This window comes from Theropithecus gelada, chromosome 16 (assembly GCF_003255815.1).
Source record: "Theropithecus gelada isolate Dixy chromosome 16, Tgel_1.0, whole genome shotgun sequence".
Lineage (NCBI taxonomy): Eukaryota > Metazoa > Chordata > Mammalia > Primates > Cercopithecidae > Theropithecus > Theropithecus gelada.
This window is the reverse complement of record NC_037684.1, coordinates 30,836,084-30,861,648: the sequence shown is the minus strand read 5'-3', so window position 1 is coordinate 30,861,648 and position 25,565 is coordinate 30,836,084. Positions and strand designations below refer to the sequence as shown.

General features: G+C 45.8%; 3 protein-coding genes across 5 annotated transcripts in view; 1 reads left to right on the top strand and 2 right to left on the bottom strand.

The window, feature by feature from the left end:
* Positions 1-561, bottom strand: part of PSME3 (proteasome activator subunit 3) — a 19,645-nt gene extending 19,084 nt beyond the window's left edge. Inside the window, exon 1 of the mRNA XM_025361983.1 lies at positions 131-561. The gene's annotated coding sequence lies outside the window, so the exon portion shown is untranslated. The remainder of the gene's footprint in view (positions 1-130) is intronic.
* Positions 1-13,832, top strand: part of BECN1 (beclin 1) — a 22,199-nt gene extending 8,367 nt beyond the window's left edge. Inside the window, exons 3-14 of one of the 2 annotated variants that reach the window (XM_025361973.1) lie at positions 608-833; positions 1,109-1,240; positions 4,142-4,209; positions 5,013-5,074; positions 5,745-5,835; positions 5,942-6,078; positions 6,207-6,401; positions 8,229-8,375; positions 9,611-9,760; positions 10,274-10,334; positions 12,169-12,311; positions 13,037-13,832. In XM_025361973.1, coding sequence (XP_025217758.1) covers positions 1,111-1,240; positions 4,142-4,209; positions 5,013-5,074; positions 5,745-5,835; positions 5,942-6,078; positions 6,207-6,401; positions 8,229-8,375; positions 9,611-9,760; positions 10,274-10,334; positions 12,169-12,311; positions 13,037-13,205 — 1,353 coding nt within the window. In that variant the 5' untranslated portion in view covers positions 608-833; positions 1,109-1,110 and the 3' untranslated portion in view covers positions 13,206-13,832. Of the gene's footprint in view, positions 1-607; positions 855-1,108; positions 1,241-4,141; positions 4,210-5,012; positions 5,075-5,744; positions 5,836-5,941; positions 6,079-6,206; positions 6,402-8,228; positions 8,376-9,610; positions 9,761-10,273; positions 10,335-12,168; positions 12,312-13,036 lie in introns of those variants that run through there. The other variant, XM_025361974.1, reaches the window with a different exon arrangement.
* Positions 12,380-25,565, bottom strand: CNTD1 (cyclin N-terminal domain containing 1). Of its 2 annotated transcripts, none has more exons than XM_025361975.1 (7): positions 25,123-25,565; positions 20,252-20,327; positions 19,541-19,712; positions 18,079-18,241; positions 17,137-17,281; positions 16,088-16,184; positions 12,380-14,590 (listed from the first exon to the last, which is right to left on the bottom strand). In XM_025361975.1, the coding sequence occupies exons 1-7, from the start codon at positions 25,289-25,291 to the stop codon at positions 14,420-14,422; spliced, it is 993 nt and encodes a 330-aa protein (XP_025217760.1). In that variant the 5' UTR covers positions 25,292-25,565; the 3' UTR covers positions 12,380-14,419. The 2 variants fall into 2 exon arrangements, with proteins under 2 accessions (XP_025217760.1, XP_025217761.1); XM_025361976.1 differs by having other exon boundaries at positions 25,341-25,471.

The window sequence follows — 25,565 nt, the reverse complement described above, 5'->3', positions numbered from 1 at the left end:
GCGATTCTCCTACCTCAGCTTCCTGAGTAGCTGGGATTACAGGAGCACGCCACCATGCTCGGCTAATTTTTGTATTTTTAGTAGAGACGGGATTTCACCATATTGGCCAGGCTGGTCTCGAATTCCTGACCTTGTGATCCACCCACCTTGGCCTCCCAAAGTGCTGGAATTACAGGCGTGAGCCACCATGCCCAGCCTTTTGTTGTTGTTGTTGTTTTGAGATGGAGCCTTGCCCTGTGGCCCAGGCTGTAGTGCAGTGGCCCAATCTCGGCTCACTGCAACCTCTACCTCCAAGGTGCAAACGATTCTCCTGCCTCAGCCTCCCGAGTAGCTGGGATTATAGGCGCGCACCACCACGCCCGGGGAATTTTTGTATTTTTAGTAGAGATGGGGTTTCACTGTGTTGGCCAGGTTGGTCTCGAACTCCTGACCTCACGTGATCCGCCCTCCTCGGCCTCCCAAAGAGCTGGGATTACAGGCGTGAGCCACCGCGCCCGCCTCTCCCTTAATTTAGAGAATAGCAGAGCCTCCCCATTCTCTGCGTAATCGGCGCCTACGCTTCCCGTGGTAACCTTGGTCGTCCGCTGAAGCCCGCTGCTTTTCCCAGCCTGGCCTCTGGGGGTCGCTGCCAGGCCCGTGAGCCTGTGGACCAGGAGCTCCTGCTGCCGTCGTGGCGTCACGTCCGGTCTCGGGCGGAAGTTTTCCGCCGGCGGACCGGGAAGTCGCTGAAGACAGAGCGATGGCAGTTCTGGAGGCCTCGCTCTGGGACCGACCCGAGGCCACAGTGCCCCCGCGGTAGACCGGACTTGGGTGACGGGCTCCGGGCTCCCGAGGTGAAGAGCATCGGGGCTGAGGTGGGACCTTAGAAGGGAGTTTTAGAACCCTCACGGCTCTTATTGGAGTCCCTTCCCTGACCCTGGGTTCTAAACTACCCTTGCTCAGGCTGCCCCGGAAGCAGGTCCGCCCCGTATCATACCATTCCTAGAGGGAACGGCGCAGACTGGGAGTTCCCTCCTTTTACCGTCGTCACCAAGGCATGTAGTAACCCCGGGCCGGAGGTTCAAGGGCGTCGCTTCTCCATAATGTTGCCTCTTTTCCACCGCCGCAGGGATGGAAGGGTCTAAGACGTCCAACAACAGCACCATGCAGGTGAGCTTCGTGTGCCAGCGCTGCAGCCAGCCCCTGAAACTGGACACGAGTTTCAAAATCCTGGACCGTGTCACCATCCAGGAACTCACAGGTCAGCGAGACCCTTGGAAAGAGGGTGGTCAAGAATGTGGAAGGTGGGCAGCTTTGGTGATATAATTCTTACGGTGGCTGTGTAGTCTGCCACAAACTCATCGTGTGAACCTAGGAAAGTCACTTCATCTCTCTGGCTCCCTGTTTTCTCCTCGGGAACATAAAGCATTCTGACACTGTGGGCTTCTGAGAGCTTTCTGACCGACCGGGAGCGATGGCTCACGCCTGTAATCCCAGCATTTTGGGAGACCGAGGTGGGCAGATCACCTGAGGTCAGGAGTTCGAGACCGGCCTGGCTAACATGGCGAAACCCCGTCTCTCCTAAAAATACAAAAATTAGCCGGGCGTGGTGGCACGCGCCTGTAGTCCCAGCTACTCGGGATGTTGAGGCAGGAGAATCGCTTGGACCCGGGAAGTGGAGGTTGCAGTGAGCTGAGATCGCACCACGGCACTCCAGCCTGGGCAACAGAGCGAGGCTCCGTCTCACAAAAAGAGCTTTCCGTAGCAAAAGAAGGGTCCTTATTTTCTGCTCCTGCTGTTTCAGAGAAAAGGAATATGTATATATAATAATAAATAATGTTTGTTGAGGACTTACTATATAGTATTACCAAGTGCATTACACATGTTACTTCATTTAGTCCCTGTAACAACCTCTATGGGGTACACCATCATTACATCATTTTTCAGATGAAGAATTGAGGCACAGTGAGATTAAGTGACTCACCTGAGGTCCAACAGCTGGTAAATGGAGTAGAGTCTTAAAGTCTGAAGAATTTGCTGGACATGATGGCTCATGCCTGTAATTTCAGTGCTTTGGGAGGCTGAGGTGGGAGGATCGCTTGAGCTCAGGAGTTCTAAGACCAACCTGAGCAACCTAGCAGAGATCTTGTCTCTACTAAAAAAAAAAAAAAAAAAAAAGCTGAGTGTGATGAGTGGTAGAGGCTGAGGCAGGAGGATCACTTGAGCCCAGGAGGTCAAAGTTGCAGTGAGCTATGATCATGCCACTGCACTGCAGCTTGGGCAACAGAGCAAGACCCTGTGTCAATAAATAAATAAATAAATAAAAAAGGCCAGGAGTGGTGGTTCACACTTGTACTCCCAGCACTATGGGAGGCTGAGGCAGGTGGATCACTTGAGCAGGAATTCGAGACTAGCCTGAGCAACACAGTAAGACCCTGTCTCTATAATTAAAAAAATAAAAAACCCCAAAACCCCGCAAAGTCGGAAGAATTCAGATTAAGTCAGACAGTAAAAGAGAAGACTGAATAGGCAGCTTAGATAAACTTATGGGCCTGGAGTCAGCCTGCTTGGGTTTAAATCCTGGCTGTCATTTACTAGCTGAACGACTTTTTGCACGTTACTTCTTTTCTCCAAGCCTTGGTTTCTGATTTGTCTGTAAAATGTTGAACTGCCTCATAACGAATTTATAAAGTTCAAATATGACAAACCACAGAAACACTTAGGAATATGCTGGGCAAATAGCATTCAATGAATGTTAGCTGCTATTATTACCTGGTTTCTTTTTTTTGAGGGGAAATTAGCTCTTTTTTTTTTTTTTTTTTTTTTTTTTTAGACGGAGTCTCGCTCTGTTGCCAGGCTGGAGTGCAGTGGCACAATCTCAGCTCACTGCAACCTCTGTCAGCCTCCCGAGTAGCTGGGACTACAGGCACACACCACCACGCCCAGCTAATTTTTGTATTTTTAGTAGAGACAGGGTTTCACTGTGTTGGCCAGGATGGTCTCGATCTCTTGACCTTGTGATCTGCCCGCCTCAGCCTCCCAAAGTGCTGGGATTACAGGCGTGAGCCACCGCGCCCGGCCGAAATTAACTCGTTTAATAACAGTTTTTGACTTTTTATTATGGAAAATTTCAGACCTATATAGTGAAGAGAATAGCATAGCCTTCCTTGTATTCATCACCCAGCTTCAACAATCAGCCATATTCTCACATTCTTATGTTATCTACACCTCCACTCACCTCCCATCCCCTGCTCAATTATTATGTTTTTCACACCTTTTTAGAAAGGTAAATTGTCATGCCTTGAAATATATGAATCTTAGCTATGCATTTTTGACAAATGGATACACTCATGTAATCTGGATCACTGCAATTTAGCAATGTTTCATCTTCCCAGAAAGTTTCCTTATGTTCCCTCCTTGCTATTCTGGGGGAAACATATGTTTACTTTTGTGATGGAAAATTTCAGAGTATATCATGAACCCCTGTGTACCCATCACCTAGTTGCAACAATTATCAACACATATTTCATCAAGCTTTATCCACAACCCCATCCATTCCTTTCCACCCTGAATTGTTTTGAAGCAAATCCCAAGCATAAATACTGTAAATATTTCTGTATTTTTGACAGGTAAGGATTCTTAAAAATAAATGATACTGGCCAGGCACAGTGGCTCAGCCTGTAATCCCAGCACTTTGGATAGCCAAGACGGGTGGATCATGAGGTCTGGAGATCAAAACCTGGCTAACATGGTGAAACCTTGTCTCTACTAAAATACAAAAAATTAGCTGGGTGTGGTGGTGCGCGCCTGTAGTCCCAGCTACTCGGGAGACTGAGACAGGGGAATCACTCGAACCCGGAGGCAGAGATTGCAGTGAGCCGAGATCGCGCCACTGCACTCCAGCCTGGTGACAGAGCGAGACTCCATCTCAAAATAATAATAATAATCATGACACCCTTATGCCTTAAAAAAGTGAACATTTCCTTCATCTGATTTAATGGGGGTGAGGAGGACCACAGATTCTTTTTGGTGTAAATGGTACTTTAAGAAAAATTGGAGGTGAGGGTGGTGATGAGAATATTTCAGACTCTTTTCCCATACTTTCAGATGCCCTCCTGCTTTGATAAGACTGTGTCTGACCCAATATTTTCCTTGCCCTTAGCTCCATTACTTACCACAGCCCAGGCGAAACCAGGAGAGACCCAGGAGGAAGAGACTAACTCAGGAGAGGTAATAGAAGTGCCCTCTCCCCTATCTTCCTCACGTAGTAAACATTCCAAATGGGAGATATGATATGAAAACACAGGAATGCAGGCTTGGTTTCTGCAGGCTACTTGGCGCTTCTAGAGCCCCCAGACTTTTGGGGTCTCTGGGTAAGGAGACATTCTACATGATCAGGCTGTTGTGCACTATTGGAGGTACAGATCTGCACCTGAGGTCACAGGGTTACTGAGTGAGCCATTTTAAAATGTTAGAAAGGGCTCTTTACTTGAAGCAGAATTACAAATTATTGTCGGTTGGAGATGGGATGGTCTGTGCGTCCAGGTCGTTCCAGAGCATTGATTTGCATCTGTTGTTCTAGCTAGTTGTTAATATCCGCTCGTCTCCATTCTCAAAAGCATCCTGGTTAGGACAGCGAATTGTATGATTACCCTGGACAGAAAGAATTGTCAGTGTTAGAGAACATGTCATTTTAAGTTGTGATAATATCAGTGATCCTGTGGAGCATCTGTGGAGCAACATCCTGTGAGATAGTGTTGAATACACACCTGAGATTTCTTCTCAAGTAGCAAGGGAGCTGGAGTATTTATTTACCCGCTGCTGCCAGTCACTGGGAGAGTGCTGATGTCAGGTTTAGTGGAGGTCATTAATACCTCCACTGCTTTGATAATACCCATTTTTTAAGTCTCTGTGGTTTATCAAGTCTTGTGGTTATCAATCAAGACTAAAGCCATATAGTTCTGAGGGTGTTTGGGAGATGAATTCTACCTCTAAGCTGCCAGAATTCTAATGCCCTCTTATTTCTTTCCCAGGAGCCATTTATCGAAACTCCTCGCCAGGATGGTGTCTCCCGCAGATTCATCCCCCCAGCCAGGTGCCTACTACTTCTCAGCCCCCATTCCTTGCCAAAGACTAGTAGAATTTTAATTAAATCCAGGAATTGAGACCTGGAGCCAGGTAATGGAGATGCATCATCACCTAGCCTTTTGGCCCTTTCAGCAAAGATGTATTCCCCTATACCTGGCCCGTCACCTTCCAGTATGGATTTTTTCCTGTAGCCATTCACACAGTGGGAAAGGGTAGTAGCTTTAATGATGAAGTATTGAAAAAAATTGAGGGAGTGATTGACTAATCACCAAGAGATGGGCTCTTGAGAAGTTTCAGAATAGCAAATGTCATTAGATGTTTGGGTCCTTAGTTCTCATTGCTGCAGGTAAAGAGGTTGCTGGCAAGGGGTGTAATGTTTTTTTAAATGGCCTTTCCTGGTTCTCCGTTCTTTTCCACTGTAGACATATCAATTTTTTATGCTCCCTTTCCCTCCTTAGTCCATCAAGGCCAACCTTCGTGCTGAGTGTCTCTGTGGAAGACCAGCATGGCCTTCCTTTGGGAGAGAGGTACCCTTGGGAGGTCAGTTGGGCTAGGAGTGGGTATGTGCCCTGAGGCCCCTCAGCTGGTGCTTGAGAGTCTCTGCCACTGGCATTGCAGTAGGTGGAGGAAGCCTCTCTGTTCCCTCATGTGGCCCGTGGGCGGGGGGCTGTCTGCAGGATGATGTCCACAGAAAGTGCCAACAGCTTCACTCTGATTGGGGAGGCATCTGATGGCGGCACCATGGAGAACCTCAGCCGAAGACTGAAGGCAAGTCGGCCCCATTCCAGTGGCAAGCAGTAGGTCTGGCTGGGAGAGTGGGTAATTGAGCAGGAAGCATGGGGGAGGCTCTACCCTGACTCTCCCACACTTCCAGGTCACTGGAGACCTTTTTGACATCATGTCGGGCCAGACAGATGTGGATCACCCACTCTGTGAGGAATGCACAGATACTCTTTTAGACCAGCTGGACACTCAGCTCAACGTCACTGAAAATGAGTGTCAGAACTACAAGTGAGTGTCTCCAGAGCCAGGGCTCAGAGCTGTTACTGCTCTGGGACTACTTGGTGCTTACCCAAGAGCCCTACTCCACTCAGGCAAATGGAGCTCTAGTAAGTATAGTCTTCCTGTGTCTTTGGCAGACGCTGTTTGGAGATCTTAGAGCAAATGAATGAGGATGACAGTGAACAGCTACAGATGGAGCTAAAGGAGCTAGCACTAGAGGAGGAGAGGCTGATCCAGGAGCTGGAAGACGTGGAAAAGAACCGCAAGATAGTGGCAGAAAATCTCGAGAAGGTCCAGGCTGAGGCTGAGAGACTGGATCAGGAGGAAGCTCAGTGAGTGCTCACCCTGTTCTATCTTCTCACACTCGAGGCTCCAGGAGAGGAAATGACTTCCAGCTGAATGTGTCTAATTAGGCTGTAAACTCTAGTCAGCTGTCAGTCATCAGCATGCCTGCCCCAGATCCTGCATATTGCTTCCATGCCCTGTTTCTAGAGGTTTGCTGGGAGAGTTACCTATGAAGAGTAGGCATGATTAATGAAAAAAGGACGTTGGTTAAATAGAGAGTGCAGAAACCAGAGCTCCAGTCTTGGCTCTGTCCTGTAGGGAATGGGCTTATTTGGATGAATCAGCCACTTTCTAGCCATCCTTGTCTGAAAAGATGAGCTAATTAGTCTATGTTTTTCTCTCCAAGCTTAAAAATTTCACGGAGGCCAGGTGTGGTGGCTCACATCTGTAATTCCAGCACTTTGGGAAGCCAAGGCAGGAGGATCACTTAAGGCCAGGATTTAAGACCGTCTGGGGCAACATAGTGAGACCCCATGTCTACAGAAATAAAAATTTTTTAAAAAACTAGGCTGCTGTGGTAAACCTGTACTCCTAGCAACTACTCAGGAGGCTGGAGTGAAGAATAACTTGAGCCCAGGAGTTCGAGGTTACAGTGTGCTGTGATCACACCACTGCACTCCAGCTTGGGCAACAGAGTTGAGACCCTGTCTCAAAAAATAAAAACATTATGGATGTCCTTGACCTGAGAGAACCTTCTGTCTAGTGGAGGAGACACAGTGTCCATACTAACTAAAGTTGTGAAAATGAAGGACAGAGAAAAGTCCAGTTTTTTCACACAGTATAACAAGTTTCACTGGAAGTGGGGTGTAGTAACTATTTAAAGGACAGTAAGTGTATAGAAGTGAAACTTTAGAAAGCAAATTATGGCCAGTTCACGGAAGAAGCCACTATTTTGTTTGTTTTGTTTTGTTTTGTTTTTAGAAACAGAGCCTTACTCTGTCATCCAGGCTGGAGTGCTGTGGTGCAGTCATGACTCACTGCAGCCTCGACTTCCTACACTCAAGCAATCCTCCCACCTCAGCCTCCCAAGTAGCTGGAACTACAGGCGTGCAACACCATACCTGGCTAATTTTTTAATTTTTTATAGAGATGGGGTTTCCCCATGTTGCCAGGCTGGTCTTGAACTCTTGAGCTCAAGTGATCCACCTGCCTCAGCCTCCCAAAGTGCTGGGATTACAGGCATGAGCCACCATGCCCAGCGGGAAAAAGCCACTTTTTTTTTTTTTTGACAGAGTCTCACTCTGTTGCCTAGGCTGGAGTGCAGTGGTGTGATCTCAGCTGTCTGCAACCTCCGCCTCCTGGGTTGAAGCAATTCTCCCACCTCAGCCTCCCAGGTAGCTGGGACTACAGGCATGCGCCACCATGACTGGCTAATTTTTGTATTTTTAGTACAAACGGGGTTTCACCACGTTGGCCAGGCTGCTCTCGAACTCCCGACCTCAAGTGATCCACCCATCTTGGCCTCCCACAGGGCTGGGATTATAGGTGTGAGCCACCGTACCCGGCCCCAAGAAGCCACTCCTAACCCATTCACCTCACTTCTGAAAAAGATCAGAAATAAAGAGATTTTTTGCCCTGGTTTGGGAGAATTCTTTTTTCCTCCACCTTTTTGCATATGGGCAGAAGGAATATTTCTGTTCCTTCTAGGCAAAACAGCTAGGACATACATGTTCCTCAGAATGGGATCTATGCCAAATATAAAAGATGCTAGAGCTAGAAGTAACTATGATCACTAAAGAATCGTTCATAGTGTGGTGAGAGAGAAACTAGCCCCCAAACTAACAGCCTTCAATGTCCCCCTTGGCTGCTCACAGGTATCAGAGAGAATACAGCGAATTTAAACGGCAACAGCTGGAGCTGGATGATGAGCTGAAGAGTGTGGAAAACCAGATGCGTTATGCACAGATTCAGCTGGATAAGCTGAAGAAAACCAATGTCTTTAATGCAACCTTCCACATCTGGTAATGAGAGCTGGGGGATGAGGAGCACCACACATACCTGGACCTTAGCTGTTGACCACTAAGCCTGGGTGCCCACTTCCCACAAAAGAGGGACTGTAGTTGATCTTCACTCAGCTAGGTTTCTTTCATTCGTAGTGATGGGATAGGCACAGTAGGGATTGGAATGCTAGAGCTTGGTGACATCCACCCTTCTAAAGAAAGGAAAAGGCCTGAGCTCTTCAGCCACTTAAAAACCTGGTAAGCTGCCTGGTGCTGATTTCTTATCCCCAGGGTGTTTGATGTTTCATCAATTTAATAACTGTTGAGCATCTACTCTGCAATAGGCACTGTGCTGAGTGCTAAGAAGGCAACAGCAAAACAGTGTGCAGTCAACCTTCTAGTTGCATATCATCTGGTGGAAGGGATGGATAAATAACAAGCAGTTGTAATGCAGTGTGATGATGGTAAACCCAGAGTGCTGTGGGGAACACATAAGGGCACTTGATTCAGTTTGGGGAGGCCACATGGAGAGTTTCCCCATAGGAGACTTACGTTTAAACTGAGAGGTAAAGTAGAAGTCTACAGAGAGGGCGTTGTTCCTAGCAGAGAGAACATCATGTGCAAAGCAATGGGAAAGAGGGAGTGGTGAATTCAGAGAACAGAAAGGAGCTTATTGTGACTGAAGATTGAGTGTAAAGGGGAGAGTGACCGGATATGAAACTGGAGAGTTACCAGTTCCTGAAGGATCTCGTAGGCCTCATTAAGAGGTTTGGACTTGATCCAAAAGGCAGAGAAGACACTGAAGCATTTTGGCTAGGGAAGTGACATAATTACACTCGTATTTGTGAACGATGGCTTTACCTGCACCATGGGGAATGACTTGGGGTAAAGGGGTGGAATCGTTGGAAAGGATACTTGTCAGTAGGAATCTAAAGGGAAAGAGTAGTAGCATTGAATTTGGAGAAAAGTGGACAGACCTAAGAGATTTAGCAGGTAGAATCAGGAGGGGTCGGCAGTTTTGTGGGGAAGGAGCTGAGGGAGCGTTCAGAGGTACCACCCAGGGTTCTGCTTTGGCATCTGAGCAACAGGGAAAAAGTTGATGACTCAAGTTTTGGACATGTACTTAAAGTGCCAAGTACAGCTTGCATATATGGACTTGAAGATAGATTGAAGCTAGGTTTGGGGTGAGAGTGGGAAATCTCAAAAGTTTTAAGTAATCCCTGTATTTCCCCCAACCTTTCTGCCTTCCTCTGTAGGCACAGTGGACAGTTTGGCACAATCAATAACTTCAGGCTGGGTCGCCTGCCCAGTGTTCCCGTAGAATGGAATGAGATTAATGCTGCTTGGGGCCAGACTGTGTTGCTGCTCCATGCTCTGGCCAATAAGATGGGTCTGAAATTTCAGAGGTAGGAAGTGTAGCCCTTTCTTGGGGAGTGGTGTGTCTTTGATATAATTTGTATCTCTAACCTGGTACTGCTCTCCACCATGTCAGGAGCCCTTGCTGCCCACAGACTGGGAGTTTTCTGTGGCTGGAAAGCCGTCAGTGCCTTGTTTTCCCCTCATCACAGGGCTCTCTCCACTGATCACAGTCACTGGGTGCATGACCATAGCGTAGTTCCCAGCCTACAGTCCCCAGAGCCTTAGCGTTCCTCAGGATATTTTCAGTTTGTGTTTCTTAAATTTAAACTACAACGTAACATTTGTTCATGGAAGGCCCCCTGGCAATTATATAATAAATGTAGTTTGTTTATTAAACAAAATATTTTAAACGTGGATCCAGTGGGGAGGTGGGAGAGGCAGTTGAGCATAATAAAAGAAGCCCTTGGCTAGAATGAAGAGTGAAATCATTGGGTTATAACTTCCCAATAATCACTTTAGGAGGAGTCCTATATCCATCTCTGTTTGTATCTCTGTTTTAGGTATCGACTTGTTCCTTACGGAAACCATTCATATCTGGAGTCTCTGACAGACAAATCTAAGGTACTCTGTGAAGCTCCATTTTCACTGAAATACAGAGTTCTTATATCTCTTAACAAAATGGACGGTTTGCTTTGATATTGGCATTCAATTTATTTTTTAGACCTAGATATCATTGAAGAGCCAGTGTATTGTTCAATATCTTGTCTAGTTCAGGTTTAGTTTTGGGGGGCTTGTAGATGAAAATTAGGTTTTGACAGTCTGTTGAGAAGGGATATGGGCAGGTCAGAGGAGGATGTGTGCACTAGGATAGGAAAAGAATCACCATGACATAGATGTTTATAGCTTGGATATCACCAGAAGTGTTTTAGATTTTAGATTTTTTTTCAGATTTTGGGATATTTGCATATAGATACTAAGATATCTTGGGAATGGGACCCAAGTCTAAACACAAAATTCATTTATGTTTCTTTTTTTGAGACGTAGTCTTGCTCTGTTGCCCAGGCTGGAGTGCAGTGGCATGATTTTGGCTCACTGCCTTCCAGGTTCAAGTTACTCTCCTGCCTCAGCCTCCTGAGTAGCTGGGATTATAGGTGCCCATCACCACACCCAGCTGATTTTTGTATTTTAGTAGAGGCGGGGTTTCACCATGTTGGACCAGGCTGGTCTCGAGCTCCTGACCTCAGGTGATATACCCGCCTCGGCCTCCCAAAGTTCTAGGATTACAGGCGTGAGCCACCGCGCCTGGCCTCTATGTTTTATATATACCTGATACATGTAGTCTGAAGGTAATTTCATACAATATTGTAAATAATTTTGTGCATGCAACAAAGCTTGTATACATTGAATCATCAGAAAGCAAAGGTGTCAGGTATGGAATTTTCCACTTGTGGCATCATATCAATGGTCAAAAAGTTTCAGGTTTTGTAGCATTTTTTATTATTTTTATTTTTTATTTTACCTTTTTTTTTTTTTTGAGACAGAATCTCGCACTGTCACGCAGGCTGGAGTGCAGTGGCGTGATCTCGGCTCACTGCAAGCTCTGCCTCGCAGGTTCACTCCATTCTCCTGCCTCAGCCTCCTCTCCTCCTGAGTAGCTGGGATTACAGGCACCCACCACAATGCCTGGCTAATTTTTTGTATTTTTAGTAGAGATGGGGTTTCACAATGGATGCTCTCGATCTCCTGACCTCGGCCTCCCAAAGTGCTGGGATTATAGGTGTGAGCCACCGCGCCCAACCTATTTTTATTTATTTTTCTTTTTGTGGTTTTTTTTGTTTGTTTGTTTTTGGTTTTTTGTTTTTGTTTTTGAGATGGAGTTTTGCTCTTGTTGCCCAGGCTGAAGTGCAATGACATGATCTCGGCTCACTGCAACCTCCGCCTCCTGGGTTCAAGTGATTCCCCTGCCTCAGTCTCCTGAGTAGCTGGGATTACAGGCATGCACCACCACACCCGGCTAATTAGGTATTTTTAGTAGAGATGGGGTTTCTCCATGTTGGTCAGGCTAATCTCAAACTTCCAACCTCAGGTGATCCACCTGCCTTGGCCTCCCAAAGTGCTGGGATTACAGGCGTGAGCCACCGCGCCTGGTCTATTTATTTATTTTTCTTTTCCCATCTACTCTTCCTGGAAAGGTTTTGTAGCATTTTGGATTTTTGGATTCAGGATGCTCAACCTATGGTACATTTTCATTGATGGTGAAACAGTTCTAAGTGCATTGTTATTTGCCCAAGGTTATTGTAGTTGTTCAAATCTATGGAAGATAGAGTCCAGCTACAATACAAGTTTCCAGTGGGATACAGACAGAACATAACTTGAGAGATTGATAGGATTGGGAACAATCTCTAGAAGCCTGTCTTGGTGCCAGACCCATAGCCAGTTTTCTCTTCTTGGGCAGGAGCTGCCGTTATACTGTTCTGGGGGGTTGCGGTTTTTCTGGGACAACAAGTTTGACCATGCAATGGTGGCTTTCCTGGACTGTGTGCAGCAGTTCAAAGAAGAGGTTGAGAAAGGCGAGACACGTTTTTGTCTTCCCTACAGGTCAGTATAGCGCAATGCTGAGTCAACCTGTATAGGACCAAATTGAACAGAATTGAAGCAGCAGTAAGAATGGAGACAAAACAGTATAAATGGTGGGAAAGCAAAAATATGGCACAGAATCACATGACATTGATGGGCAGAGACTGACCCAGTACTGCAAGCAGGACAGAATGTGACCACCTAGTCCTTGGAGTAGAAGAATGTGGCCTTAGATGGTTTAGGGGGTTTTATTGGCATAGAGCTCAAGCCTCCTCTCCAGTTTCAAGAAGGTGTTTCCCTGAAGTCCTTGGAAATACACAGGAATGCTAGTTTTGATTTTTTTAGGATCCCAGTGATGGATGGAAGCTCTAGGTTTTACCTAGAGTAAGGCTGCTTCTATCACCCCAAAATAAGCTTTTTTTTCTACTGCCTCCTTTCTCCCCTGCCAAGTTCAGGGATGCCTAGGAAAACAGCAAGAAGTACTGTAACCCTCACTCACCTCTACTCCAGGCTTCTCTTCTCTTTAAGTGTGTGTCCTGTCCCTGTACTCTGCAGTGACAATGAGGCTCTTGTGACAGTCTTCTTGATTTTTTGGCTTTCAAGCAAATCCAAAATACACTACCATTCCTTACCAAGTGTTCTTTAATAGATAAAATGACGTGAATGGTCCCATGATCAAGTCCCTGCCCTGAACTGACTTAACTCAGATCTCAGTTACTAATGAGTTCTGCTGTGTCCATCTGCAGGATGGATGTGGAGAAAGGCAAGATTGAAGACACAGGAGGCAGCGGCGGCTCCTATTCCATCAAAACCCAGTTTAACTCTGAGGAGCAGTGGACAAAAGCTCTCAAGTTCATGCTGACGAATCTTAAGTGGGGTCTTGCGTGGGTATCCTCACAATTTTATAACAAATGACTTTTTTCCTTAGGGGGAGGTTTGCCTTAAAGGCTTTTAATTTTGTTTTGTTTGCAAACATGTTTTAAATTAAATTCGGGTAATATTAAACAGTACATGTTTACAATACCAAAAAAGAAAAAATCCACAAAAGCCACTTTATTTTAAAATATCATATGACAGATAGTTTCCAGAGCTACAACATGCCAGGTATAGCTGCCAACCATTGTCACAGTTTTGACTCTTAACCCCATGGACTCCTTTCCCTTTCTTCTCTGAAAAAAACTAATTTAAATTTGCTTTTTTTTTTTTTTAACTGAGTTGAATTGAGATTAATGTGTTTTCACTGGATTTGTATCTCTCTCAACTTCCCGCACTTAACAGTATGAAATAGAAACTCGTCTTTACTGAGACGAGGATATGTTTGAGATGCACAGTTGGATAATGTGGGAAAATGACATCTAAGCTTTACCTGGTCACCATGTGATGTGCAGATGCTTGAAATGTAACACTTCTCACTCGGTTCTCATACTGAATGCCGACTCTGCTCTGTGTTAGAGATATGAAATGGTGTTTGATACTGTTTGAGACATTATGGAGAGATTTAATTATTTGTAATAAAAGATTTGCTGCAGTCTGAAAACTGCCCAGGGGCGCACTGTTGGGTTTTTCTTTAAAATAGAGTACTTTGTATTCTGGGAGAATTGAATTCTAATGCAGGTATGTGGAAATTCTGTTGAAACATGTTCAGAGTTAGTTTTAGTTTTAAAAAAAGACTCTAGTAAAAATAGATAACTGTTGAGGAAGCCCCATTTGTGTAGATCTGAATAACGGAACAGAGATGTTAAACTAATTTTAAGGGGAAATAAAGGCTACCTCCTTCATGCTTAGTCAAGGTCACCCAGATAGTCTGTATTTGAGCCCCTGATTTATACTGATCTCCATGCCTGATGTTCCTCTTAATGAAATTAAAAGTATAAATATCTTGTTAAACAAAAATGAAACAACTGATCTGTCTCCACTTAGCTTTTTAACATTTTCAGGCTGATATAACAAAAAGGGCATGCTCGTCCACCTTAACTCTCTCTGATAAAGAAAAAATAAGCATGAAATTGGCATACAAAATACAGTTCAAAAGAGACTTGGAACTTCTGTACCCTTAGTATGAAAGTAAACAGAGGGAGGCATGAGTGCAGTGACGGAAGGCTGTTTATATTTGGTGGATTCAGCTTCCCTCATGTGTTAGAGGAAGCAACAGTCTTCAGAGCTCTGGCTGCCAGGTGGGGAGGAATAGACTGCTGTCTCCCCGGAGTGTTGGCTCCCACGCTGTGAGTCAGGATTGCATAAGAGAACTCAGCAATGCTTGCCAAGGCAATACCAGTGATGCTCTGCAAATGCCCCACAACCTTCAGAAATAGAGACAGATTTCTTATTACTAAAAAATCTCAACATGTTTTAGTGCACAAACACACACATTACTTGGGATGTTCTCTCAAGGCAATTGTAAATTCAAATTTCTGAAATCCAGATTCCAGTGTTTGCCAATGGCCAAATTATATTAGGATACCTTTTCCCTGATAATGTTAGCATGGAAACTTTCTGCTAGACATTTCCCTCTGCTGGAGATAAGTTTTGTGAAATATAAGAATGATATTTGGGCCTTGACATTTTCATTAATTGAGAAGATATAATTGTTGGACTTTGTTTTGAAACAGGGTCTCACTCTGTTGCCCAGGCTGCCAGGCTGCAATGCAGTAGTGTGATTTTAGGCTCATTGCAACCTCCACCTCCTGGGCTTAAGTGATCCTCCCACTTCAGCCTCCGGAGTAGCTGGGACTACAGGCGCAAGCCACCATGTCCAGCTACTTTTGTTTATTTTTGTAGAGATGAGGTCTCACGGTGTTGCCCAGGCTGGTCTCCAGCTTGTGGGCTCAAACAGTCCTGCCTTGGCCTCCCAAAATGCTGGAGTTACAGGCGTAAGCCACCCTTTTTTTTTTTTTTTTCCTGTTTTTTTTTTGTTGCTTTGTTTTGTTTGTTTGAGACGGGGTTTCACTGTCGCCCAGGCTAGAGTACAGTGGCACAATCATGGCTCACTGCAGCCTACAACTCCTGGGCTCAAGTGATCCTCCCATCTCAGCCAAGTAGTCCACGTAGCTGGGACTACAGACATGCACCACCACGCCCAGCTAATTTCTTTTTTTTTTTTTTTCCTGAGATGGGGTCTCACTCTATCTCCCAGGCTGGAGTGCAGTGGCACAATCTTGGCTCACTGCAACCTCTACCTCCCAGGCTCAAGCGATCCTTCTACCTTGGCCTCCTTAGTAGCTGAGACCACAGGCGTGTGCCACCATACCCAGCTGATTTTTTTTTTTTAATTTTTGATAGAGACAGAGTTTCGCCATGTTGCCCAGGCTGGTCTCCAACTCCTGAGCTCAGGTGATCCACCTGCCTCGGCCTCCCAAAGTGCTGGGATTACAGGCGTGAGCCACTGCACCCAGCTATGACTAATTTTTAATTTTTGTAGAGACAAGGTCTTTCTATGTTGACCAGGCTGGTCTTGAACTCCTGGGCTCAAACAGTCCTCCCGCCTTGGCCTTCCAAAATCCTGGGATTACAGGCGTGAGCCACCATGCCCAGCCTGGACTTTTAACATAATAGCAGGTTATCATTATAGAGAGAAATGAACAAGCTGAACTTGGGCCTCCGTTTCCAGATTTATAAAAGGAAAACAAGGAAACATTTCAGCCCTATCCTAGATTTTTCCCTCTCAAATCTTGCACACTAATCCTAATCCTGGGTCTTGGCACTTCTGTAGGTTGTCTTCTGTTTTCCTTTAACTGATGGGTGAAATGCTTCCTGTTAAATGAATTCTCACCATGCTGGTCCTGCTCAGTGGTGCATACCTGGCTCCAACACTCATGGTTTTGGATGAAAGCACTTGCTGCAATGATTCCTACTGCCAACAGCATGAAGTCTTCCTTCACTGAAATAAACTTTTCCCTGAGTGATTAAAACCACATTAATTTTAAAGCTAGAATGGAACTTGATCTTCCAAATCATAGGGTCATGGAACTTTATGAATTATCTGTGTCAATCATCTTGGATTTTTTAGATATGGAAGGAAATGGTCAAGTAATAGCTCATTTACCTGCTCTCCCATTCTCCCCCAACTTAACTGGGATTAACATGAGCCTTATGTCTGAATGGTTTATAGGCCTTTTGTAGTTCTATTTGTCTCCCTAATGGTTGGTTGTAACTGTGAGGCTTTTAAACAGCCTGTTTTTACAGTGATCAAACACTTTTGTCCAAGTTGCAACCCTGTGACTGTTTTTTCTTTTTTTTTTTTTCTTTTTTTTTTAGATGGAGTCTTGCTCTGTCACCCAGGCTGGAGTGCAGTGGCGCGATCTCGGCTCACTGCAAGCTCCGCCTCCCAGGTTCACACCATTCTCCTGCCTCAACCTCCCGAGTATCTGGGACTACAGGCGCCCACCATGCCCGGCTAATTTTTGGTATTTTTAGTGGAGACAGGGTTTCACTGTGTTAGCCAGGATGGTCTCGATCTCCTGACCTTGTGATCCGCCCGCCTCGGCCTCCCAAAGTGCTGGGATTATAGGCATGAGCCACTGTGCCGCGACTTTTTTTTCCTAAGTGACTGACCAAAGCAGTCCAGTAACCTTGAGTTATATGCAGCTATAAAGAAAAAACTAGGAAAGAAAATATGTTAATTACTTAAAGTAATTTAAATTTAAAAGTAAAAGCCTTTAGGGTTTTCCTGACCGTGCTCAGTCCTCTGCATCCAAACAACATATTGGAAGCTAATGAGAACCAGGTAGCCTGAGTAGGTTATCCAGGACTGGATGCCATGCTAGGCTAATTCCATTCCCCAAGTTCTTATGGTCTGTCTCCCCTTCCCTGTTCCTGGAAGGAGCCTACCTTATAGGAGTTGTCTTACCCTTGCAGCTGACTGGGAGTGGAGTTCTCAATTGAAGCCCTCAACAGGCTCTCATATATGGGTTCATGCAGAAGATAGACCAGGTCGAGCAGTGTCAGACAGGTTGCATGCAGCCTCATGGCTGGAACCAAACAGCCATTGTATCCTAGATGGAGTATGGGAATGATAGGGATGATTTATAATCCTATCTTCTCTGATCATAACCACAGTTGTGACATAAAGCTGTTGAGGTGCTAATGTGCTTCCTGGTTGCTATGTTCTGCAAGAAACCTGTTTAGCTGGAGATCAGTTTTGAAGGACAAAAGTAAAGGTAGAGAAACCTCTATCTGTAGTATATGTACAATTAGCATGTAGTTGTCCCTCTCTTATCTTATGCTTCTCTATAAAGTCAACTCTTTGATCCTGCAATAAGAGTGCCTAGTAAGTCCAAACAGAAACCAGTTGCTAAGACACTCTGAGCTTCTTTCTCTGACAAGTGCCAGAGGGAACACCTTTTTCAGTCATCCAGAGACACCATCAAGCTTCCTACTGTTCCTCATTGGCAGGTTCTGCCCACTGCTCCCAAATTCCTGTGCACAATTTTTTTTTTTTTTTTTGAAAAGGAATCCTCTCTGTCGCTCAGGCTGGAGTGCAGTGGCACGATCTTGGCTCACTGCAACCTATACTTCCCAGGTTCAAGCAATTCTTGTGCCTCAGCCTCCCAATTAGCTGAGATTACAGGTGCCCACCACCACACCCAGCTAATTTTTGTATTTTTAGTAGAGATGGGGTCTCACTATGTTGGCCAGGCTGGTCTTGAACTCCTGGCTTCAAGTGATCCACCTGCCTCAGCCTCCCAAAGTGCTAGGATTATAGGTATGAGCCATGCCCGCCTCCCCTTGCACATTTTGTATTGTTTTCTATGGAAGTCTCCAACCCATATTCCCTAACACAGTAAGATACCTAAAACCTCTAGGAGCATCTCCACATATGCCAGGGGAGTGGGCAGATTAATTTGGAAGTTCAGGGACTTCAAAACATCAAGCTCTGACTCCAGCAGTTCTTCTTTAGTGTGTAGATGGCCTAGAGCCTGGAGGAAATTCAAGACTGTAATGTTGCTGATTATCTGAGCAAAGAAAAGAGAAGGAAAGAAGAATGTTAGGATAAAGGCCATACATCTTGGCAGAGTGCACAAAGCCCTTCATAATCCAGCCCATTCCTTCATCTCAGTCTTGTCTCATGGTAATTCCCCCTCATATTCTGCTTGTCATTCAGAATTACTTGCAGTTTCCAAACCCACCATGCTGTCCCTCTCCAAGCCACTACACAGGCTGTTTTCTATACCTGGATCTCCCTTCTTTTCCTCCCTAATTCCTCTCCCTCTTCTCTTGGGATCCTCCCATTTCCCATCCACCCCATTTCAAGAAGTCATTCAAGGCTGATGAGGTACATTTATAGCCCTCTATTTACATTAATCAGAGCTTTTTTTTCACACTATTTGTATGTGTCTTTTCCCATTACATAATAGATTCCTTGTTAGCACAGACAATATTGTTTACTGTTGTAGCCATGGCACCTAGTGCAGCATCTGGCCATAGAATGAACTCAGTAAGTATTTGTTGAATGAATGATATTTTACTGTGTAGGCATTGGGTAGTGATGTGGAAACATTTTTTTCCCCTTGTAAATGTAATAGTGTGCCTTTATTGCTGATAGGTATGCTGGCAATTCAGGCACCTTATGTAAACTGCCCTTGAGTCCAAGGGGAGGAAAGGTGACCAGTATGAATGATGGCATCTGTCCCAATTATACTTTGGGAACAGAACTTCAGGCTATTTAATACCTGCCTGTGTGTGAGTGAGAGGGGGAGAAAGAGTGAGCATGTGTGTGTGTGTGTGTGTAGGAGGTATGCTTAGGAAGCATAACTACACTCTGGAATTTCCACGAGTTGTATCACCTAACCTAGGAGTAGGTTTCTCACAGCTACCTAGTTTTTTTTGTTGTTGTTGTTGGTTTTTTTGAGACAGTCGTTCTGTTGCCCAGGCTGGAGTGCAATGGCACGACCTCAGCTCACTGCAACCTCTGCCTCCCGACTTCAAGCAATTCTCCTGCCTCAGCCTCCTGAGGAGCTGGAATTACAGGTGTACACCACCACACCTGGCTAAGTTTTGTATTTTAGTAGAGATGGGGTTTCACCGTGTTGGCCAGGCTGGTCTTGAACTCCTGATCTCAGGTGATCCACCTGCCTCAGCCTCCCAAAGTGCTGGGATTACAGGCATGAGCCACCATGCCTGGCCGTTGTTTTTACTTTGTAATTTATTTATTTTCTTCTTGTCACTGAGTTGAAGCTCATCACAGCCCCCTTTGTATAAAAGCCGGTTTCTTCCTTACACTCAGGTGCCCATGAGCAACCCCAGCTCCTTACTTTGTTTTGGAAGGAAAGTTTGCTGGCCAACTGAACACATGACACAAGGCGGAGAGTAAACTTGTTGACAAGCTGCTGTTTCAGAGCCCTCCAATTCTGAGACTCTCTATTATTATCTCTTGGCTGGATTGTGGCTTGCCTGCAGATGTTCTCTGCCTGTTTTACCATAAACCTATAAGGAAGGGAAGGAGAGTAAACAATCCACACTCAAACTAAAGGGAGTTTAATTTGCTGGCTAAGAAATTTACATTTGAGGCTGAGCATGGTGGCTCGCACCTGTAATCCCAGCACTTTGGGAGGCCAAGGCAGGCGGATCACTTGAGCCCAGGAGTTCAAGACCACCCTGGGCAACATGGCAAAAACCCGTCTCTACCAAAAATAAATAAATAAATAAATTAGCCAAGTGCCAAGTATGGAGGCACATGCCTGTAGTCCCAGCTACTCAGTAAGCTGAGGTGGGAGGATCACTTGAGCCCAGGAGGTCAAGGCTGTAATGAGCCGAGATCCCACCATTGCACTCCAGCCTGGGTAACAGAGCAAGACCCTGTCTCAAAACAACAATAAGAACAAAGAAATTTATATTTGCAAGTTAGAGAGGGTATAAAACCAGGTCTCAGGGTAAGGGGCAACTACTTGTACTTTCTTAAAGATGTAGGTACATTAGCCACTCTGAGAGGTGCCGCTCACAAAGGCGTTACGGCAGGGCTTTACCTTTCTAGGATTTCTACAGCCTGGTAGCTCACAGATTTCTCCAGACACCATTGTTCAGACAGGAGAAAAACAAACTCTGCCAAAACAGGAAAAAAGAGCCTAATTCACAAGATGCAACCAAAACCACTCTGTGAACTCTTGGCGTTGTGTAAAAGCCATGATGGGGCCAAGGGAAGAGGGTCAGGAGGTGAGAAAGATGAGACTGAAACAACCAAAGCTGAGCTTAGTTTCCTTTGCTGCCAATAGGCAGATCAGAGGCATGAAAAGGAGGCTGACTGAGTGCCAAAGACAAGGGTTTACCAAGCCCCCTCAGTGACCCTTGAGCCTTCGTGTGGGTTTCAGCTGATAAAAGGCTTGGCTGGTTACACACAAACATACCAGCTGGTCTAGGTGACCTCTACACCATGCTGGGAACCCCCAGCTTCAAGGAAGATTCTTGGATGGATAAAAACCCTAACTGCTATATTCTGTTTTCTGTGGAATGTTGGCAGGAACAGAAAGATCCCTCCTGGAGCTTCGATATTCTTTATGACACTGTTTGTTTAGTAACCACCCTCTGGAGAACTCCCATTGCTTTACAAACACAAGTCACCTTACAGCTGGACACCATCTCTCCACCACCAGTTTGTTGGGTAAATCTGGTGGCTGAGCCTCTCCCCAGGAGCAAGTGTGTTACTGTGAAGTGGCTTGTTTTTGAAGAAACATCCCCTAAATTGGGGAACATAGCCCAATTTAGGGGGAGGGAGTCATTGGGAAGGTGGGAAGGGTGAGATACCTTGGCAAGATTTTAGCCTGCCTCTGTTTCTCTTTGCAAGAACAGCTCCAGATAGAATTATATTTATCTTGCAATATCATTAGAGGGTGGAAACAAAGGTAAATATCAGTTCTCAACAAAGAAAGCTCCTACAGACCGAAGACCTTTTAGCATTGATCAGTAGAGAATTACACATTTAGTCAAATAATCATATGTCTTCAGAGAAAATTTAACTTTCTTAGAAAATGAAGTCAAGCTTACACAAGACAGTTTAACAATCTACTCAGCACACACTACACATAGACGTACAAAACCTCATCGTTACAGAGGCTACGGTTTGGCTAGCAATGTCTAATGCAGAACAGAATTAGTTTAAGCAATTCAGCAAAATACCCTAGAACATGTAATTGTGTCTCTTATTAGTCATTTTATTTGCTTGACTTTAGGCTTTATTTCTTAGTTTTGTTCTTTGTGTGTGTGTGCAGTTGTTGAGTTTTGGTTTGGTTTTGCTCTGAATTATCTAGGCATTTGTTTCTGTTTTCCATTTTAATTTGCCAAGGAAACTGAGCTTGGATTAGGTGGAATGGATGAGGGTTACACCTTTCCCTTGCTATTGGCCCCACCTCCTCAATAACAATCATAGTCAGATCTGCTATTAACTAAAAGACCCTCCCCTTTTAACCTCTTAGGGTAGGGCTCCACCTCTCTCTTTTCCATCACTGTTGAATTTTTTTAAACAAATAAATAAATAATAAATAGACGGGATCTTGCTACATTGCCCAGGCTGGCCTCAAACTCCTGGGCTCAAGCAGTCCTCCTGTCTCAGCCTCACTTGAATTACTTGAAAGCCTGGCTTACACACCTACTGCTTCCACTTCATCATTCACTCCCTAATTTTCTATATGTTGGCTTCTACCTTTCCTAACTTGCTGAAATGATTCTCAGAGGACAGTAAATATGTCCAAATTGTTAAATATCATGGCTTTTTGCAATCTTTAGTTCTGTTGATATCCCTAAAGCATCTGAAACTTCTGACCATCATCCTTTTCAGTCACCTCTTGACTTCCAAAAGTCCCTTGGTTCTATTCCTATCTCCTCCTTTTATTTCCTTCACAAGTCTTCTTACTCCAATTCCCTGAACAAAAAGTGTTTTCCCAAGGAACTGTCCTTGACCTGCTTTTCTTTTCGCCTTCTAGGAGCTCATCCTCTGCCACAGTTTCAACAGTATCATTGTGAAGGTAACTTGAAAACCTTGATCTCCATTTCTGACCTCTCTTCTAACATATATATATGTGTGTGTGTGTATGTATATATATTTTTTATTTTTATTTTTATTTTTTTTGAGACAAGGTCTCACTCTGTTACCCAGGCTGGAGTGCAATGGCATAATCTCAGCTCACTGCAACCTCTGCCTCCCATGTTCCAGCCATTCTCCTCTGCCTCAGCCTCCTGAGTAGCTGGGATTACAGTTGCCTGCTACCACGCTAGGCTAATTTTTGTATTTTTAGTAGAGATGGGGTTTCACCATGTTGGCCAGGCTTCAAAGCTATTATTATCTTTCCCAAACAAAAGTTACTTTTCCTCCTGCTTTGTGTAGTGTGTCTGTGTGTTTCTTTTTTTTTTTTTTTTTTTTTTTTTTTTTTTTTGAGACAGAGTCTTTCTCTGTCACCTAGGCTGGAGTGCAGTGGCACGATCTTGGCTCACTGCAACCTCCGCCTCCCAGGTTCAAGCAATTCCCCTGCCTCAGCCTCCCGAGTAGCTGGGACTACAGGCACCTGCCACCACACCCAGCTAATTTTTGTATTTTTAATAGAGACGGGGTTTCCCTAATTTGGCCAGGCTGGTCTCGAACTCCTGACCTTGTGATCCACCCACCTCAGCCTCTCAAAGTGTTGGGAATACAGGCGTGAGCCACCGTGCCCGGCTGTGTCTGTGTGTTTCTTTTAGTGACCACTATACTTCCAGTCTTCTAGGCTCAACCGTTTAGCATAGTCACCTTTCTCTCCTTCACTTCCTAAATGTATCCACAGCAGAACCCTAGACTTTGCCTCTGGAATGTTTTTAATACACCCTCCCTTGTTATTCCCTCTACCCTATCACCTAACCTGGTGACATTGACTCTACCTGTCTGCCTACCTCCCATCTCCCTCTGGTTTAATCCATCCTTTACCTCCCTTACATCACTGCCAAAATAATGCTTACTAAGGGAGGGTTACCGTCATATCCCTTATTTTAAAACCTTCAATGTCTTCTTGGTTTTCTACTAAACCAAGGATAAACTCTCCCCCTTGGCATTCAAACTTCCACATGGAATGTCTCCAAACTACCTTTCCAGTCTTAATTTCAACTCTCTTCCACATGCACTGGCCGACATGGACTGCACTGTACCCACATGCACCCTAAGCACCCCATTTCCATAGCGTTACTCATGCTACCTCTTTTTGGTAGAAACGCTGTCACCTTCCTCCCCCTTCACCAAACCAATGTCCTCCTTCCTTCAAGGTCTGCCTGAAATGTCCCGATGCCTGGGCCATCCCCTGAATTCTTCCTATTACCATATCGTTCCTCTCAACCCCCATAAACGCTTGTTTTATCTCTCTCTGACATCACTTATCTAATCATAGTACCTAGTCATTGCATATTTGTTCTAATATCTCCCCCAACTTGCACATGGTTTGAAGGCAAGACCTCTATCTCTATTTCATTTTTTTTTTTTTTTTTTTTGAGACAGAGTCTTGCTCTGTCGCCCAGGCTGGAGTGCAGTGGCCTGATCTCGGCTCACTGCAAGCTCCGCCTCCCGGGTTCCCGCCATTCTCCTGCCTCAGCCTCCCGAGTAGCTGGGACTACAGGCACCCGCCACCTCGCCCGGCTAGTTTTTTGTATTTTTTTTTTTTTTTTTTGAGACGGAGGCTCGAGTGCAGAGGCCGGATCTCAGCTCACTACAAGCTCCGCCTCCCGGGTTCACGCCATTCTCCTGCCTCAGCCTCCCGAGTAGCTGGGACTACAGGCGCCCGCCACCTTGCCAGGATAGTTTTTGGTATTTTTTAGTAGAGATGGGGTTTCACCATGTTAGCCAGGATGGTCTCGATCTCTTGACCTTGTGATCCGCCCGTCTCGGCCTCCCAAAGTGCTGGGATTACAGGCTTGAGCCACCGCTCCCGGCCTTTTGTATTTTTTAGTAGAGACGGGGTTTCACCGTGTTAGCCAGGATGGTCTCGATCTCCTGACCTAGTGATCCGCCTGTCTCGGCCTCCCAAAGTGCTGGGATTACAGGCTTGAGCCACCGCGCCCAGCCTTTTTTGTCTTTTGAGACGGAGTCTCACTCTGTTGCCCAGGCTGGAGTGCAGTGGCACTCCAAGCTCACTGCAAGCTCCGCCTCCCGGGTTCACACCATTCTTCTGCCTCAGCCTCCCTAGTAGCTGGGACTACAGGTGCCCGCCACCACGCCCAGCTAATTTTTTTGTACTTTTAGTAGAGATGGGGTTTCACCGTGTTAGCCAGGATGGTCTCGATCTCCTGACCTTGTGATCCACCCGTCTCAGCCTCCCAAAGTGCTGGAATTACAGGCGTGAGCCACCACGCCCGGCCTTTTTTCTTTTTTTTGAGACGCAGTGTTGCTCTTGTCGCCTAGGCTGGAGTGCAATGGCACGATTTCAGCTCACTGCAACTTCCGCCTTCTGGGTTCAAACGATTCTCCTGTCTCAGCCTCCCAAGTAGCTGAGATTACAGGTGTGCGCCTGTAATCCCACCTGGCTAATTTTTGTATTTTTAGTAGAGACGGGATTTCACTATGTCAGGCTGGTCTCGAACTCCTGACCTCAGGTGATCCTCCCACCTCAGCCTCCCAAAGTGCTGGGATTACAAGTGTGAGCCACCATGCCTGGCCCTCTATTTCCTTTCTAGCCAAGCGGTGCCACTCATAAGTACTCCATACATGTCAAAGAAATCAAGGGGAGGGCACTGGTGAGTCTTGTCCATCAGTATACCCCCAGCACCCCACAGAGAAGGTTAGCAAACATTCTCTGAATGAATAAAATCAACGGAATCTCAAGGTCGTGCCTGAAAGACAAAAGCCCCAGTCTCCCATGAACCCAGCTCCCCGGCCCTGCAGCCGCACCCACGATCCGGGGCTCCCTGAAGCTGCCCAACCGCCCCGAAGCCTCCTGCACTGCTTGCTCATTCTGCTGGGCCAAGTGAAGCAGGGCGTCTTCGATCGTCTCTGTGGCGACAACTCCAAACTGAAAGTCAACGAGGGAGGCCGATCTTGGCCTCATGGGTCCGTCCATATTCACGAGCCTCTTGGGGCACCTGGACGGGCTCACTGGATCCACATACCGACCCCCTTAGCTCCTCTCTAGTCTTCTGCCACACCCTGGATTCCTCGCCCCTTCCAATGAGTGTGTCGTCGCTTCAAGTCTGAGGAAAACCCAATTACCACCACAGCCTGGAACCCTCCACAGCTTTTTCCCACCCCAACGGCCGCGGACTCCTCAGCCAATCAGAAAGCACGTCCGCTTCTCGCCTCCCGCATCCATCCCGGGTGCCCCGGAACCGCGGTTC